Source organism: Rhinolophus sinicus, chromosome 10 (assembly GCF_057876585.1).
Source record: "Rhinolophus sinicus isolate RSI-liver-muscle chromosome 10, RSI-T2T, whole genome shotgun sequence".
Classification (NCBI taxonomy): Eukaryota; Metazoa; Chordata; class Mammalia; order Chiroptera; family Rhinolophidae; genus Rhinolophus; species Rhinolophus sinicus.
In genome coordinates, this window is record NC_142510.1 from 14201913 (window position 1) to 14217973 (window position 16061).

Sequence of the window (16061 nt, forward strand, 5' to 3'; positions counted from 1 at the left end):
CGGGATAGGTCTGGATCTTCCCAGTCGACTTCTAGGAGAAGACAGCGGAGCCGGTCACGGTCTCGGGTTACTCGTAGGCGGAGGGGAGGCTCGGGTTACCACTCAAGGTCTCCTGCCCGGCAGGAGAGTTCCCGGACCTCCTCTCGACGTCGAAGAGGCCGCTCTCGGACACCACCAACCAGTCGGAAGCGTTCCCGCTCACGCACATCACCAGCTCCATGGAAACGCTCCAGGTCCAGAACACCCCTGGTCAGCCGACGTAGGTCCAGGTCTCGAACTTCACCAGTCAGTCGGAGACGATCAAGGTCTAGGACATCAGTGACTAGACGAAGATCTCGCTCGAGAGCATCCCCAGTGAGTCGAAGGCGATCCAGGTCCAGAACACCACCAGTGACCCGTCGTCGTTCAAGGTCCAGAACACCAGCTCGCCGCCGCTCCCGTTCTAGAACTCCACCAGTGACTCGCAGAAGGTCCAGATCTAGGACTCCACCAGTAACGAGGCGGCGATCTCGAAGCAGAACCTCGCCTATCAATCGCAGAAGATCGAGATCCAGAACATCCCCAGTCACCCGTAGGCGATCTCGGTCTCGCACATCTCCAGTAACTCGAAGGAGGTCCCGCTCTAGAACCTCTCCAGTGACACGCCGCCGGTCTAGGTCCCGAACACCTCTAGTTATTCGGCGCCGCTCTAGGTCTCGAACCCCACTGTTGCCACGCAAACGTTCTCGAAGTCGCTCACCACTTGCTATCCGCCGCAGGTCTAGATCCCGTACTCCACGGACCACCCGGGGCAAACGGTCCTTAACAAGATCGCCTCCAGCCATCCGCAGGCGCTCTGTATCTGGAAGTAGTTCTGATCATTCACGTTCTGCTAGTCCTCCGGCAACAAGGAATCATTCTGGTTCTCGGACACCTCCAGTGGCACTCAATAGCTCCAGAATGAGCTGCTTCAGTCGCCCTAGCATGTCACCAACTCCTCTCGACCGCTGTAGATCACCTGGAATGCTTGAACCCCTCGGCAGCTCTAGAACACCCATGTCTGTCCTGCAGCAAGCTGGTGGCTCCATGATGGATGGTCCAGGTCCCCGAATTCCTGATCACCCTAGAACATCTGTGCCAGAAAATCATGCTCAGTCTAGAATTGCACTTGCCCTGACAGCCATCAGTCTTGGCACCGCTCGGCCTCCTCCATCCATGTCTGCTGCTGGCCTTGCTGCAAGAATGTCCCAAGTTCCAGCTCCAGTGCCTCTTATGAGTCTCCGAACGGCCCCAGCTGCCAGCCTTGCCAGCAGAATTCCTGCAGCCTCTGCAGCAGCCATGAATCTGGCCAGTGCCAGGACACCTGCCATACCAACAGCAGTGAACCTGGCAGACTCGAGAACACCAGCTGCAGCAGCAATGAACTTGGCCAGCCCCAGAACAGCGGTGACACCTTCTGCTGTGAATCTTGCTGACCCTCGCACCCCTACAGCCCCAGCTGTGAACCTCGCAGGAGCCAGAACCCCAGCGGCTTTGGCAGCTTTGAGTCTCACAGGCTCTGGCACCCCCCCGAACGCTGCAAACTATCCCTCCAGCTCCAGAACACCCCAGGCTCCAACCCCTGCAAACCTGGTGGGTCCTAGATCTGCACATGCCACAGCTGCTGTGAATATTGCCAGCTCAAGAACCCCTCCAGTCTTGGCTCCTGCAAGCCTCACCAGTGCTAGAATGGCTCCAGCCTTGTCTGGTGCAAACCTCACCAGCCCTAGGGTGCCCCTCTCTGCCTATGAGCGTGTTAGTGGCAGAACCTCACCACCACTCCTTGACCGAGCCAGGTCTAGAACCCCGCCAGGAGGCCCAGGCTCCAGAACCCCACCAGCTGCCCCGAGCCAGTCGAGAATGACCTCTGAGCGGGCTCCCTCTCCTGCCTCTAGAATGGTCCAGGCTCCCTCACAGTCTGTTCTCCCTCCAACTCAGGATCGGCCTAGGTCCCCTCTGCCATCTGCTTTTTCTGACCAATCACGATCTTTGCTTGCCCAGACCACCACCCCTGTAGCAGGGTCTCAGGCCCTTTCCTCTGGGACGGTGGCAAAGGCCACATCCTCTGCTGGTGACCACAATGGCATGCTGTCTGGCCCTGGCCCTGGGGTGTCACACCCTGAGGGTGGGGAACCACCTTCCTCTACGGGGGCCCAGCAGCCTTCTGCGTTGGCCACGCTGCAGTTGGCAAAGGAGCGGCGGAGCTCCTCCTCATCGTCATCCTCTAGCTCCTCCTCTTCGTCGTCGTCATCGTCATCGTCGTCGTCGTCCTCCTCTGGCTCCAGTTCTAGTGACTCGGAGGGCTCTAGCCTTCCCATTCAACCTGAGGTAGCAGTGAAGAGGTGAGGGGCTTGACTTTTAGAATTTTTCCACAGGGAAGGTTTGGGGGCTGGATGGGGGGTGGGGCCGGGAAAGCCTGTCCGGAGGTTCTTGGCTCATTGAGGAGGTATGGGGACCTTGACCGTGAAGCTGGGGGTAGAAGAGAATGCTGGGGTGGGGGTGACGGGGGCGGAGGGAGGACTGGGACAGAAAAGTCTCCAAAGGTTACTTCTCTAGAGGATAATGATAAGTTTTCCGTCTCTACAGAGGACAGAACTAGAGGAAATGGACTTAATTTTACAGCAGGAGGGATGGCAGTTAGACCTCAAGAGGAACTCCCTGGGCTGGAAGGATCTTCAGAGGTCATCCCATCCCTCGCCCTGCCTCCAGGCAGGACGGCCCCTTCCCCAGCCAGCCTGCAAACAGGGGCCTCCCCAAGCTGGCTCTCCAAGGAAGGAGACCACCCAGCTTCGCTTCCACACCTGAGCCCAGGGGCCATATTCCTCCATCAGGGACATTTCTTGAGGTTTAACCTTGATCCCTGGTGCTGCGGGCCCCAGCCTGTTGCTTGTGTTAGCAGAGGTTGGGTCAGCTCGGGGCCACTGCTCTCCAGAGAATTCGCTTCACTGGCTCTCGGGCTCTCCGCTGGGAGAGCTCCCAGGGCCTTGCTCAGGAACCCCTCCCCCACTGCCCTTCCTCCAGGCCAAGGAAGGTAGGGTTGGGGCTGGGGCAGCTTGTCTCCTTGTGACACTCCCCTCCTCCCACAGGGTCCCCAGCCCGGCCCCAGCCCCAAAGGAGGCTGTTCGAGAGGGACGTCCTCAGGAACCAACTCCAGCCAAGCGGAAGAGGCGCTCTAGCAGCTCCAGCTCCAGCTCCTCCTCCTCTTCTTCCTCTTCCTCCTCCTCCTCCTCTTCCTCTTCTTCATCTTCCTCCTCTTCCTCCTCCTCTTCCTCCTCTTCCTCTTCTACTTCCTCCTCCCCCTCCCCTGCTAAGCCTGACCCTCAGGCCTTGCCCAAACCTGCAAGCCCCAAGAAGCCGAGCCCTGGCGAGCGGAGGTGAGTGCTGCCTTGCTTGAGATGGAACGGGTGGGGTGTGACCCTGGGGGGTGAGATGCCTGCTGGGTGTCTCACACGGACTTGTGGTGTCTGGCTCTCCCCACCTACACTGTTGTGCCCTGTTTTGACAAAAGGGCTGCACCATCCAAGTGGGTGCCCCAGCCCAACTTGGGGAGTCCTAGGTTCCTTCCTCTCCCGGCCTGACATGCAGCCTGGTCCCAGGTTCTAGGGAGTCTAGCTTTAAAGTCTCCCTATTGCTACTGCCAGTGCTCTGGTCTGGCCACCGTCGTCATCTCCCGACTCTGTCCACAGCCTCTTCCCTGTCTCCCTGCCTCCACGCCATTCTCTTCCACACGTAGCCAGAAGGATCTTTCTAAAACGCACATCTGGTTACTTCCCTCCACTCCACAAATCCTTCCGGGACGCCCTGTGGCCTGCAGGATAAAGCCCCATCTCTGCGGGAATGGCGTGTGAGGCTCTTCACCAACTGGCCTTGCCTGCCCTGTGTTCTCCTCTCCTGCCCGCCCCCACACATGCCCTCTGCTCCAGCCATACCCAGCGCCTTGCAGTCTAAGGAGAACCCCATGCCTTTGGACATGCTGTTCCTTCTGCCTGGAATTCCCTTGTCCGTCTGGTGAACTCCTCGTTCTGCAAGACTCCGCTCAAACAGCACCTTCAAGAAGACTACCCTGCCCCTTCCCTTCCCTTCGTCTCCCTCCCCTGGGTCCCCAGACCCATCTACTTTGGTCCCTGCGGGGCTGATTCCCACACACGGGGCTGAGCAATCCTCCCTTGGCCTTCATCACCAGACTGAGCCCCTCCAAGGGCAGGGACTGTCTTTTATCTTTGTGTCCCCCGCTGCCCCCATGCCCAACCCACTGGGGCACTCGGTGGATGGTGTGCGGGCGGATGGGTGAGTGAGCAGACAAAGGTGGGTCTGAGGCTGGCCCCGTGTGGTGAGGTTTGGTGGTCAAGACCTGGGGAGGGTGGTCCTGAGTGCTGGCAGGTGGATTTGGAAATGTGTGGCACTATGGAGACCTACTCTGCTCCCTAGGTCCCGCAGCCCCCGGAAACCAATAGACTCCCTCCGAGACTCCCGCTCCCTCAGCTACTCGCCTGTTGAGCGCCGCCGCCCCTCGCCCCAGCCCGCACCACGGGACCAGCAGAGGTAGGGCCACGGGTGTGTTCTTGCCTCCTGCCCGTAGCCAGCCTGGTCTGGCTACCATCATCTGCAAAAAGTTTTGAGATTCAGCAGTGTGATGGGTTGGTGTGTATATATATGGTTTAACATGTATCCTGTGTTGCAGCAGCAGTGAGCGGGGTTCCCGGAGAGGCCAGCGTGGGGACAGCCACTCCCCAGGCCACAAGCGCAGGAGAGAGACACCTAGCCCCTGCCCTGCGCGGCACCGCTCGTCCAGGTGCGTCCTGCGTCCTCCAGGACTGGGCCCCTCCTGAGAGCTCGGGTGGGCTGGGACCTTTGCATTGATGCCAGTCTTCTCTTGCAGGTCTCCATGAATGTTTAGTGGGGAATCACACCGTACCCCAAGTTCTGGAGCCACATGGAGTGATCCCTTTGTCCCCAACAAGGCTGCAGGAGGGGTGCCTGTCTGCCCCCCCCCCCCAACCCTGGCAGCCTCTTGGGGGGAGGGCTCCCTTATTTCCCTCCCCCGTTTTTTTCTTTGTTCCTGTGAAATGTTAATCTCTGTGAGTTTTTCCTGGTTCACGTTTTTTGGGGGGGTTTGGGGTGGGTGGGAATGAGAATGGGAGTTGCTAGTGGAGAGGAGACAGTTCAGGACTCCCCAGTTTTGAATCAGAAAAGGCCTGGGAGGCACTATCCCCGCCCTTTACCCAAGTTCTGGGGGAATGATGGTTTGGGACTTGGGAACTTGTGTGAGGTGTTCCTGGAAAGAAGGGTCAAGAGTAAAAAATCGTTGGCCTTTACTGTCCCCCAGTAAGATTGTGCTCCCCTCCCCCCAACTATTCTTCACCTTTCTTAAAGGCATTTTGGTTTTTTAAAATCTGTACAGTAAGAGCAACTTTTTCTGTCAAATAAAAATGAGAAATGCAGGAATTGGGTCTATATAGACTGTTTATTAGGGGTAGAGAGGGGAGCTGCCCTTCTACTGACTGCAGCCACCGGAGCGGTGGGCCCCCCTTAGAGCCCGCTCTAGAGCCCACACTGGCTCTGGCGGACACTGGCTCCTGGCCTTTGAGCAGGACAAGAGGTCCCTGCCTGGCAGCCAGTGGGGCAGTGGGGCACTGAAGGAACCTCTGTCTGCAGGGTGAGCAGGCTAGCCTGGAGCTCGAGTTCCCTTCAGTCCTCTCCCCATGGCCTGTGACGGGCAGGCTGGCATGGGAGTAAACTGCTGGGCCCGGACAGCCTGGCAAGCAAGAGGCTGAGGAGCCTTGCGGGGAGTGGGCCCCATCCTGCTGAGGGTGGTGATGCCTGGATCAGGACAGGGTGCACAGAAAGAGGCAGCAACCAGGCGGACACCCAAATCTCTTTTATTGGAGGGGGATGGGGCACTGGAGGGTGGGCCCCAAGCCCTCTCACTGCACGGCTTGTTCATTGGCGCTGCTTCCTGAGTCCTGCGGCTTCATCACGTCAGGCAGCTCCGGTGGGCTGGAGAAGGGCTCGATGCGCAGGGCCTCAAACGCGTCATCTGGAGAGGAGACGGGGAGAGCTGGAGGGGATGGCTGCCTCTAGGCTTCTAGGAGCCTCCAAGCAAACCCCCACCCCCACAAAGAGTGTCCTCCACAGCCGATACCTCCCTACATCCAACTGCCTAGACCTGAGATCTGGAATGTCACCCACCTATAGACGAACCTGATCCTGTCCCACTGCCCTGGCCTGCCATCCTGGGGCCCTTTTCCTCACCCCATCTTGTTCCCTTCACATCCCTTCTCTACCAACCAGTGATCTGAAAAATCAAACCAGACTATTTTATCCCTGCTTAAGCCTTCTAATATACTCTGAATAAAATACCAACTCCTTGCCATAATGTCTCTCCAATCACTGACTCTTGTGCTCTCCATGTTTCTGTATCAAGCTTATCTGCCGCTGGGCCTGTGACTGTTGGTCTCTAGCCTGCTACTCTGACGTTCAGGGTTCAACACATCACCTCATAGAAGCCTTCCCCAGCCACCCATGTAAACGATCACTGCATCCAAAGGCCCTGTGTGTTGCCTTAACCACTAGCCAAAATGGCCATTGCTTTTGGCCAGCTGCTTGACCCACACTAGAACAGTGGCTCCAGGAAAGCCTTCCCTGTCTTGCTCCTGCTGTCACCTCAGCACAGGGAATGAAACCCACTTCATTTAGTGTTTCTCTTGTGTTTTCTTCTACCTGGGAGACGTTACCTGGCTCAGGGTTCTCGACTAGGCCCGCCAGGGAAAGGTGGCCCTATATGGTGACAAAAGTTTGGGTTGTCATAACTTGGGGTGCAAATAGCATCTGCTAGATATATGGCCATCTCTGGTAGTGGTCAGAGATGATGCTAAGAGGCCTGCAACGCACAAGACAACCGCACGTTACTATCCAGCCCCAAATGTCAAGTGCTGAAACTAAGACACCTTACCAGCTGAATAATTCATGTTCCAAGCCACAGATGATGAGCGACTGTTCTTGCCTTCGTCACCTTTCCCAGTCTTTGGAAGTCTGGATAATGCCTTTTAACACTTGATATGAATACTGTCATCTTCCTAACTGAAGCCAATTTTGGGGTGAGGACACAGACCTGTGTCTTGTCCTTCCACAAGCTGCACAAAGAAACAATTACCCCCAGAAGTGCGTTTTTGCCCATGGTGGAAGCTAAGAGCAGCCAGTCAGGCCACAGCACACCGTGACCCCTGCCATCTGCAAAGTAGGCCTATCAACCTACTCCAAGAGTTGCTGCAAACCTATAGGGGTGCCTTTGTTCAAGTGAGAAAGGGACACTTCCTCCAGGAGAATGGTGCCGGGCCTGGCTTAGGAAGCAGAAAAGATGAGCTTTTAGCCCTCACCTGTGCCATTCAGAAGGGCATGCCTGTACCAGCTCTGCACCTGCCTCAGCATCACTGAGGGTCAGTGGGAACCCACTGAAAGGCCCTAAGACTTCTGTTTGCTGAGCACTCAAAGGCTGGGGCCTGGGGGGTGTGGGGGCTCAAGCTGCCTGGCTGTGAGGCTGGTCCTAATATCACACTCCTTCATGAAGACAGGAACCCCAGGCCGGAGGGCTGGGTTGTGAAGTAGCTGCTTGAAGATGGGTGCTAAGGCCTAGCACACTTATCCTTATGAAACTGAAAAGTGGCTAAGGCTGTACGCTCCCTCCTTAGCTAGAAAAACAATTCCTTGTAACTTTACCCAAGATTACCCAGCTATCCACATAGCCCCTGGGTCCACAGCTGTGAAAACACTTAGCAGCTGTTTAAAAATAAAATTTAAATCTCTCTTCTTGGGGGAAGGAGGTACACTGGAGGGAAGTACACCACTCCCAATCCTTGTGTTTCTAAATTTTGGGCAGGGTGGCGCATGGCTGATGAGGACACAGGCTCTGGGGCAGGCAGGGCCAAGACCTGACAGTTCCAGCAAGTGACCTTAAACTTCCCAGAAGCGGTTGACTCATCCTTAAAATGGGCATAATACAAGTCTGGCCTCACAGAGACACTGGGAGATTAAGTGATGCACTGCAAAGACAGCATCTGGTGCGGTGTGTGGGAAGGTCCCAGCTGCCTGCATCTGAACCAGGGCTCCCCACGTGACTTCTGGCTAGGGTTTCCAGGCGGGAATTCCCACCCGTTCTCAGGAATTTTTTTTGCTTTCCCGTTCCCGAATCCTGAGAAAAGTTGGTTGGGAAATCGGGAAAATTGGCTCCTCGAACCCAGTAATACCCACAATGGAAAATAAACACACTATTCACAATGTATCTCTTAGACATTTTTCCTATTTATCGCTAGGGTTTCCAGAGGGGAATTCTCACCCATTCTCGGGAATTTCTTTCGCTTTTCTGTTCCCAAATCCTGAGAAACGTTGGTTGGGAAATCGGGAAAATTGGCTCCTTGAACCCAGGTGGTTGGTAGTATCGGCCGTCACTTTGTGGAAACGATTCATCATGGAGAACAGAAAACAGTTTATATCTCGGGAACGGGAAAGTGAAAGAAATTCCTGAGAACGGGCGGGAATTCCCGTCTGGAAACCCTGCTTCTGGCAAGTCTCAGTGTCCACATGTCCAAAATGGGGATGGCAGGGCTTACCTCCCAGAGCTATCGAGAGGATCCAATGTTACGTTAGAACCAGGTACTCAGTAATCAGTAAGTCCTCTGTGAGGTCCAAGATGGTGGTGGCAAAGGAGGAAGCTGAGCTCGCCACCTCCCATCATCAAACTCAAATACATATGTCTACAGGGAGCAATTACTCCGGTGAGACAACTGAGGGCTGAAGGAACAGCCTCTGAACAACAAATGAGAAAAAGACCGAACAGAGAAGGCTGGGAAGCCTCGAGGGGAAGCCACGGGAGCTGTCCGCGAGCTGTGAGCTCTCCTGGCCAGAGGACCTGGTGAGCACCACTGTTTACATCCCCCTAGGTAGGGTGGGGAGCTCTATTTGGGTGCTTCGGTCTACCTGCCAGATCACCACTCGGTGTTCCTGGCTATACTGCCCAGTCTTTTGCCTCCCAACAAGAACAAGCAAGAACAGGGCATCACCACAAAGAAAGACCTGGCCCCCTGCATGTTATATAATTATAAAGGGATCGATCCAAGAAGAGGATATAACAATTGTAAATATCTACGCACCCAACACAGTAGCACCAAAATATATAAAGTAATTATTAATGGACACGAACATGAAGGGAGAAATCCACAAAAATATAATAATACTAGGGATTTTAATGCTTCACTCACATCGATGGATAGATCATCTAGGCAGAAAACTAGTAAGTAAATGGTTTTATATGTCACATTAGACCAGATCAAATTAACAGACATTCTCAGAGCATTTCATCTAAAAACTACAGAATACTTATTTTTTTCCAAGTGCATATCTTCCAGGATAGATCATATATTAGCCCATAAAACAAGCCTCAATAAATTAAAAAATAATGAAATCATAACAAGCACCGGTTTCAACAACAATGGCAGGAAACTAGAAATCAACTACAGGAAGAAAACTGGAAAAAACAAATATGTAGAGACTAAAGAACGCGCTACTAAACAACCAATGGATTAAAGAGAAACTCAAACAAGAAATCAAAAACTATTTTGAAACAAATGATAATGAAAATGCAACTTTTCAAAATTTATGGGATGCAGCAAAAGCAGTCCTAAGAGGAACGTTCATAACTATACAGGCCTACCTCAAGAAACAAGAAAACTCCCAAATAAACAATCTAACTCCACAGGTAAAGGAACTAGAAAAAAGAACAAACAAAACCCAAAGTAAAGAGAAGAAAGGAAATAGTTTAGATCAGAGCAGAAATAAAATAGAAATGTAAAAAAAACAATACGAAAGAGGTTTGTACCTTCCCAACCAACACCACAGAAACAGAATCAATAAAGGGTACTACGCGTCGCAGCCCCTTGCCTTCGGCGGCGAGGGGCCGGGCCTGCGGGGGCGGAGCGGGAGGGTTGGGGGCCCGGGCGGCGACGTGGATTGGTGTTTGGCCAGGTGGCCAGCGGGGATCCCCCATCAGGGCGGGCAGCGCCAAGATGCCGCCTCCCGCGGGCGGACCACGAACGTGGACCGGGCCCCATTGAGGCAGGGGCTGTGGGACGCACCCCGCGCCTCTATCCTTCCTCCAGGTACCTCGCGCATCCCAGCGCGTGCAGGTTTAAAGACCCCGGGGGTTGCCCGTCCTCCGGTCTGCCAGTGGGGAGTCAGGTGACCTGGCCCTTCTCCCCACAGACCCCGTCACCCCCGCCCCTTACTCCCACCCCCCTCAGGTGCGGGGGTCGTGGTCATACCACGCGCCCCCCCCATGTCCACGCTTCCCCCCCATGTCCGTCGTGGGGCCTGGCGGGCATGCGCACAGCCACTCCGAGTCTTTAGGGAAGGTCAGAATCCCCCCAGACGCCTGTGGGGTGGGGAAAAAAAAAAACACTACAGGAGGCATCCGGATGGCTCAGTTGGTTGAGCCTGAGCTCTCAACAAGGTTGCCAGTTCAATTCCCACATGGATGGTGGGCTGCGCCCCCCCTACAACTAAGATTGAAATTAGGAACTGGAATTGGAGCTGAGCTGCGCCCTCCACAACTAGACTGAAGAACAATGACTGATGATAGGTCCTGGAAACACATTGTTCCCCAATATTCCCCAATTAAAAAAAAAATACTACAAACAATATATGCTAACAAATTCAATCTAGAAGAAATGAATAAATTTCTAGAAATATATAACCAAGACTGAACCAGAAAGAAATACAAAATCTAAACAGACCAATTATAGTGATACTTTGGTTTTCGAACATAATCCGTTCCGGAAGACTGTTCGAGTTCTGAAATGTTCGAAAAGAGCCGACAGCTGGGCCTCAGGATCTTGAACTCAGCGGAAGCCGCGTGACATGTTCAACTTCCGAGGCGTGTTAGAAAACGGAAGCATTTACTTCCAGGTTTACAGCATTCGTAAACCGAAATGTTTGTCAACGGAGACGTTCGAAAACCAAGGTACTACTGTACTAGCAATGAAATTGAAGCAATAATAAAAAAAACTTCTAAAAATAAAAATCCAGGACCAGATGACCTCACAGGTGAATTCTACCAAACACTCAAAGAAGAATTAATACCTATTCTTCTTTTCAAAAAATTGAACTATTTCAAAAAATTGAAGAGGAAGAAACACTTCCAAATTTATTCTACAAAGCCAGCATTACCCTGATACCAAACCAGACAAAGACATTAAAAAAAAAAAGAAAATTACAGGCCAATATCCTTGATCAGCACAGATGTAAAAATTCTCAACAAAATATAGGCAAACCAGATACAACAATACATTAAAAGGATTACACACTATGACCAAATGGGATTCATCCCAGGGATGCAAAGATGGTTCAACATCAATAAATCAATCACCATGATAGATCACATTAACAAAATAAAGCATAAAAACCACATAATTATCTCAACAGATAGAGAAAAAGCATTTCACAAAATTCAACATCCTTTTATGACAAAAACTGTCAATAAATTGGGTATAGAAGGGACATAGCTCAACACAATAAAGGCGATGTATGACAAACCCACAGCTGATATCGTATTTAATGGTGACAAGCTTGTTAAAAATAAATGAAAAATAAAAATAAACAGAGCCACTGTTAAGATGGAGCCAGAGCTGCCACACCAGAGGAGCTGTCTTGCACATCTTATACCTCAAATGTTTGGAATAACTTTCTAAGTTACCACAAAATAACCTTGGGACTGGGCCCAAAGCAACATTATGCCCCAAAGAACTGTTTGAAAAGATAACAAGAAAGCAATGATTATGACTACTGGACTGAAAATTAAAAACATTGTTTAGAATTAACGTCACTGTGTTATCTGCACCAACAGAAATGCCTCCTTTTTATAAATATAATTGTTTCCCTTCCCTTTCTCAATACCCATTGCCTCTGTCTTCTAATTGGAACATTATTTGGGCTTCTGAAAGAATAGATGCTTCCCAAATAGCTATTCTTTTTTTAATCCCAAATAAATGCTTGTTGCGTCTCACACTGAAAGCTCTTTTTATTTTTAGGTTAACAAGCTTAAAGCTTTTCCTCTAAGATCAGGAACAAAACAAGGACGCCCACTATCACCACTTCTATTTAACACAGTATTTAGTATTGTTAGTCCTAGTAGTCACAGCAATCACACAAGAAAAGGAAATAAAAGGCATCCAAATTGGAAAGGAAGTAAAATGCTCATTATTTGCAGGTGACATAATATTATATATAGAAAACCCTGAAGACTTCACCAAAATAAATAAATAAATCGTAAAGTTGCAGGATACAGAATCAATATACAGAAATCTGTTGCATTTCTATACACCAATAACTAACAATCAGAAGAAGTTAAAACAATCCCATTTATAATTACATCAAAAAGGTAAAATACCTACAAATAAGTTTAACCAAAGAGGCGAAAGATCTGCACTTTGAAAACTCTATGACACTGAAGAAAAGGAAGAAAATACAAATAAATAAAAGGATGTATCTTGCTCATGGATTGGAAAGATACTGTTAAAATGTCCTTATTACCTAAGGTTATATACAGATTCAGTGCAATCCCTACGAAAATACCAATGACATTCTTCTCAGAATTACAACTAATTCTAAGTTATATGGAACTACAAAAAACCCCGAATAGCCAAAGAAACATTAAGAACAAAGTGGGAGGTATCATGCTGTCTGATATCAAACTACACTACAAAACTATAATAATCAAAACAGTATGGTACTACCATAAAAATATATATACAGATCAATGAAACAGAATAGAGAGCGCAGAAATAAATCCTTGCTTATACAGTCAATTAATCTACAACAAAGAATGCGATGATATACAACAGGTAAAGAGAGTCTCTTCAATAAGTAGTATTGGAAAAACTGGACAGATGTGTGCAAGCAAAAAAAAAAAAAAAGGAAGAAATTGGACCCATTTCATGCACCACATACCAAAATACACTCAAAATGGATTGAAGACTTAAATGTAAGACCTGAAACCATAAAACTCCTAGAAGAAAACATAAGCAGTAAACTCTTTGAAATCACTTAGCAGTTATCTTTTTGGATATATTTCCTTGGGCAAGGGGAACAAATGAAAAAATAAACAAATGGGATTACATGAAAATAAGTTTTTACACAGCAAAGGATACATACCAAAACGAAAAGACAACCTACTGAATGAGAGAAGGTATTTCCCAAGGATAATCTGATAAGAATATCCAAAATATATAAGGAACTCATGCAACTTAATACCAAAAAAATCTGACTAAAAAATGGGCAGAGGACCTGAATAGACATTTCTCCCAAGAGGCCATACAGACGGGAACAGACATGAAAAGAGGCTCAACATCACTAATCATAAGAGAAATGCAAATTAAAACCACAATGAAATATCACCTCACCTGTCAGAATGACCATCACCAATAAATGAACAAACAAGTGCTGATGAGGATGTGGAGAAAAGGGAACCCTCATGCACTGTTGGTGGGATTGAAAACTAGTGCAGCCACTGTGGAAAGCAGTATAGAGGCTCCTCAAAAAATTAAAAACAGAGCTGCTATACAATCCAGCAGCTCTACTTCTGGGTATTTACCCGAAGAAAACAAAAACACTAATTCAAAAAAATGTATGTACCCCTATGTTTACTGTAGCATTATTAGTAAGAGCCAAGAAACCTAGATTTCCATCAACAGATGAACGTATCAAGAAAAGGTGGTACATATACACAATGGAATATTATTCAGCAATTTAAAAAAAATGAAATCTTGCCATTTGCAATAACATGGTTGGACCTAGAAAATATTATACTAAATGAAATAAGCCAGACATAGAAAAACAAATACCATGATTTCACTCACACCTGGAATCTAAAACAAAACAAATGAATAAATGAAACAAAACAGAAACAGACCCATACAGAGAACGAGCTGATGGTTGTCAAAGGGGAGGGGAATGGCGGAGATGGGAACTAAAAAAAGTCCTCTGTAAAGGTAAGCTGGTACCTTGACTAGGGATCTTTGAATCGTGTATGATACAGGCTTCAGTTTCTACATGCATCTTGTTTGCTTCTCTTTTTTGTGTGTGGGGAAACAAGTACACTGTCACAGGATACTGCCTGATGTTTGTGGTCTGGGAAGACACTGTACCTGAAGGCTCGGAAGAACAACTGCAGGATCCTTCCTGACCCCTTTCTTTGGCTGTTTCCACCCTGCCCGGCTGCCCCTCTCACCTGCCCGGAAGGCCAGCCCCACAGTGGCTGGGGCCTGCGGCCTCGCTGTTTGACTGGTGAATCCACATTCGCCCAGTGTCTTGCCATCATCCAGAAGCTGGTCATCCTGAGGAAAGAGGCAGGCAGGGTCTCAGGACTGGCCCCAGGAGGATCGAGTCCCAAAGACTTCTCTGGTCAGCAACTATACTGGAAGTCAGAAAGGGTAAGAGAGACAGCCCAAAGTAGGGCCCAGGGCCACCCCCGAGTTTATCAAACACAGTTTCCAGGGCTACACTCAAGACTTTCCAAATCAGAACCTCCCAGGGTAGGGTTCTGAAATCTGTTTTTCCCCCCCAAACTCCAGGTGAATCTAATTTCAAGAGCCTGGCTTCAATCCCAGCTCTGCCACCCTGGACAAAGTGATCTTTTTGATGTGAGTTTCCTTATCTGTAAAATGGGAATTACTGGAATTCCCAACTCAAAGGGCAGCCAAGAGATTTCAATGAGTGAAGGAGTACAACATATGGAAATACCACAGAGAGCAAGAAGGATGTTTATCAGGGATGCCCCAGTGGGTATCAGGGAGGAAAGACCTTTAGAGACCAAGGCAGTGGAGGTTCAGTTGGGAGTGAAAGGCCAGGTTCCCAGTTAGTTTCCAGGCAAAATTAGATCAGCGCCCTTAGGTGAGGGCCCTCATGCTGCCAGAGACTTCAATCAGGGGCTGACACACCACATTCCCCAAAACCCCATCCCATCCTTGCTGGATAACAGCTGGTTTGTAAGCGGGGAATGAGTGGCGGGGGAGAGAGGTTGCTTTTTGAACATCAGCAGCAGGTTGGGGAATAATAAATAGCGGTTGGGTAAAGAACTGGGGGACCTGACTCATCCTGACACTCCCCATTTTTTTTTTTTTTTTTGTATTAAGCAGCGTGTGCTGGCAGTGTGATTCTGATGGGCTTGCAGAGGATTATGGGCACAGGGATCAAATCCTCCCTCAGCCAATGACCTTGGGCTGTTCAGTGGCCACCTTGCCGAGCCTCAGTTTCCTCAACCATACAGTAGAGATGTCACGGGCCTGCGTGTCGCGGGTGCGACCGTTCTTAAGTATCAGATACTATGACCGTCGGCGCTCGGCACAGGGCCTGGCGCGCGACTTTAAAGCCACCTTTAGTCGATACCTCCCGTGCAACTAGAGCTATTGGTGCTTCATCTCCCCGAGTCCGAACAACAGCCCCTACGCGGGGGAGTTCGCCACTGTTTACATCAATGACGCGGCCGCCGTGCGCCCACGGCCAGACTCGGGACGGCGGTTCCGGGCAGCGCCCGCCCCCGGCACCAGCCCGGGCCCTTGCCCGGCCTCAGCCCGCCTGGAACCGGCGCGGCCGCACCTTGTACAGCCGCTGCTCATCAGGCGGCCGCTTGAGGATGCCCTCGACGATGCGCTTCAGCTCGAACACGGTGCTCGACTCCTTGGCGTCCGTAAAGATCGTGGTCTTGTGGCGCCGGATCATGAGGAATACGTCCTAAGGGCAGACGGCTGGTGTGAGCGCAGAGCCCAGACACCCCGCGCGGCCGGCCGCCCCCGCCGCCCCCGGCCCGGGCCCCGGCCCCGGCCCAGCGCCCCTCCCCCCGCGCCCGCTCACCATCTCAGCGGCTGCCTCTCCCACTCGACGCGCCGGCGCGGCCGCGCTCCGCCCCGTTCCCGGCGGCCCGCGCGCTGGTCCCCAGAGTGCCCCGCGCCGAAGGGCCCCGCCCCTGAGGCCGCCATTTTAAAAGATCAGCAAGCCGT

At 50.8% G+C, this 16061-nt stretch overlaps 2 protein-coding genes and 1 long non-coding RNA gene across 5 annotated transcripts in view; 1 reads left to right on the plus strand and 2 right to left on the minus strand.

Annotated features, from left to right (window-relative positions):
• The window catches only part of LOC109439324 (uncharacterized), a 139199-nt gene that overhangs the window by 25725 nt on the left and 97413 nt on the right, over positions 1 to 16061 (minus strand). The window lies entirely within an intron of this gene.
• Positions 544 to 5463, plus strand: LOC148756847 (serine/arginine repetitive matrix protein 2-like). 3 transcript variants are annotated; one of them, XM_088801325.1, is made up of 6 exons: positions 544 to 2360; positions 2605 to 2699; positions 3105 to 3392; positions 4447 to 4560; positions 4703 to 4810; positions 4898 to 5463. In XM_088801325.1, exons 2-6 carry the CDS (start codon positions 2623 to 2625, stop codon positions 4905 to 4907), a joined length of 597 nt encoding a protein of 198 aa, XP_088657451.1. In that variant the 5' UTR covers positions 544 to 2360; positions 2605 to 2622; the 3' UTR covers positions 4908 to 5463. The 3 variants fall into 3 exon arrangements, with proteins under 3 accessions (XP_088657451.1, XP_019575158.1, XP_088657450.1); XM_019719599.3 differs by having other exon boundaries at positions 2220 to 2360; positions 4700 to 4810; XM_088801324.1 differs by lacking the exon at positions 544 to 2360 and having other exon boundaries at positions 2519 to 2699; positions 4700 to 4810.
• On the minus strand, positions 5882 to 16055 carry ELOB (elongin B). The gene is made up of 4 exons (XM_019719603.3): positions 15916 to 16055; positions 15661 to 15795; positions 14294 to 14399; positions 5882 to 6055 (listed from the first exon to the last, which is right to left on the minus strand). The coding sequence occupies exons 1-4, from the start codon at positions 15916 to 15918 to the stop codon at positions 5943 to 5945; spliced, it is 357 nt and encodes a 118-aa protein (XP_019575162.1). The 5' UTR covers positions 15919 to 16055; the 3' UTR covers positions 5882 to 5942.

Excerpts from the sequence above, each read along its gene's own strand:
- LOC148756847 (XM_088801324.1), top strand. The coding sequence starts at position 2,581 with ATGATAAGTTTTCCGTCTCTACAGAGGACAGAACTAGAGGAAATGGAC. Across the intron at positions 2,700-3,104 it reads GGCTGGAAGGATCTTCAGAG|GGTCCCCAGCCCGGCCCCAG; the intron begins GTCATCCCATCC and ends CTCCTCCCACAG. Across the intron at positions 3,393-4,446 it reads CCGAGCCCTGGCGAGCGGAG|GTCCCGCAGCCCCCGGAAAC; the intron begins GTGAGTGCTGCC and ends TCTGCTCCCTAG.
- ELOB (XM_019719603.3), bottom strand. Across the intron at positions 14,400-15,660 it reads ATGAGCAGCGGCTGTACAAG|GATGACCAGCTTCTGGATGA; the intron begins GTGCGGCCGCGC and ends CTCTTTCCTCAG. Across the intron at positions 6,056-14,293 it reads GGGGCTGGCCTTCCGGGCAG|ATGACGCGTTTGAGGCCCTG; the intron begins GTGAGAGGGGCA and ends TCTCCTCTCCAG.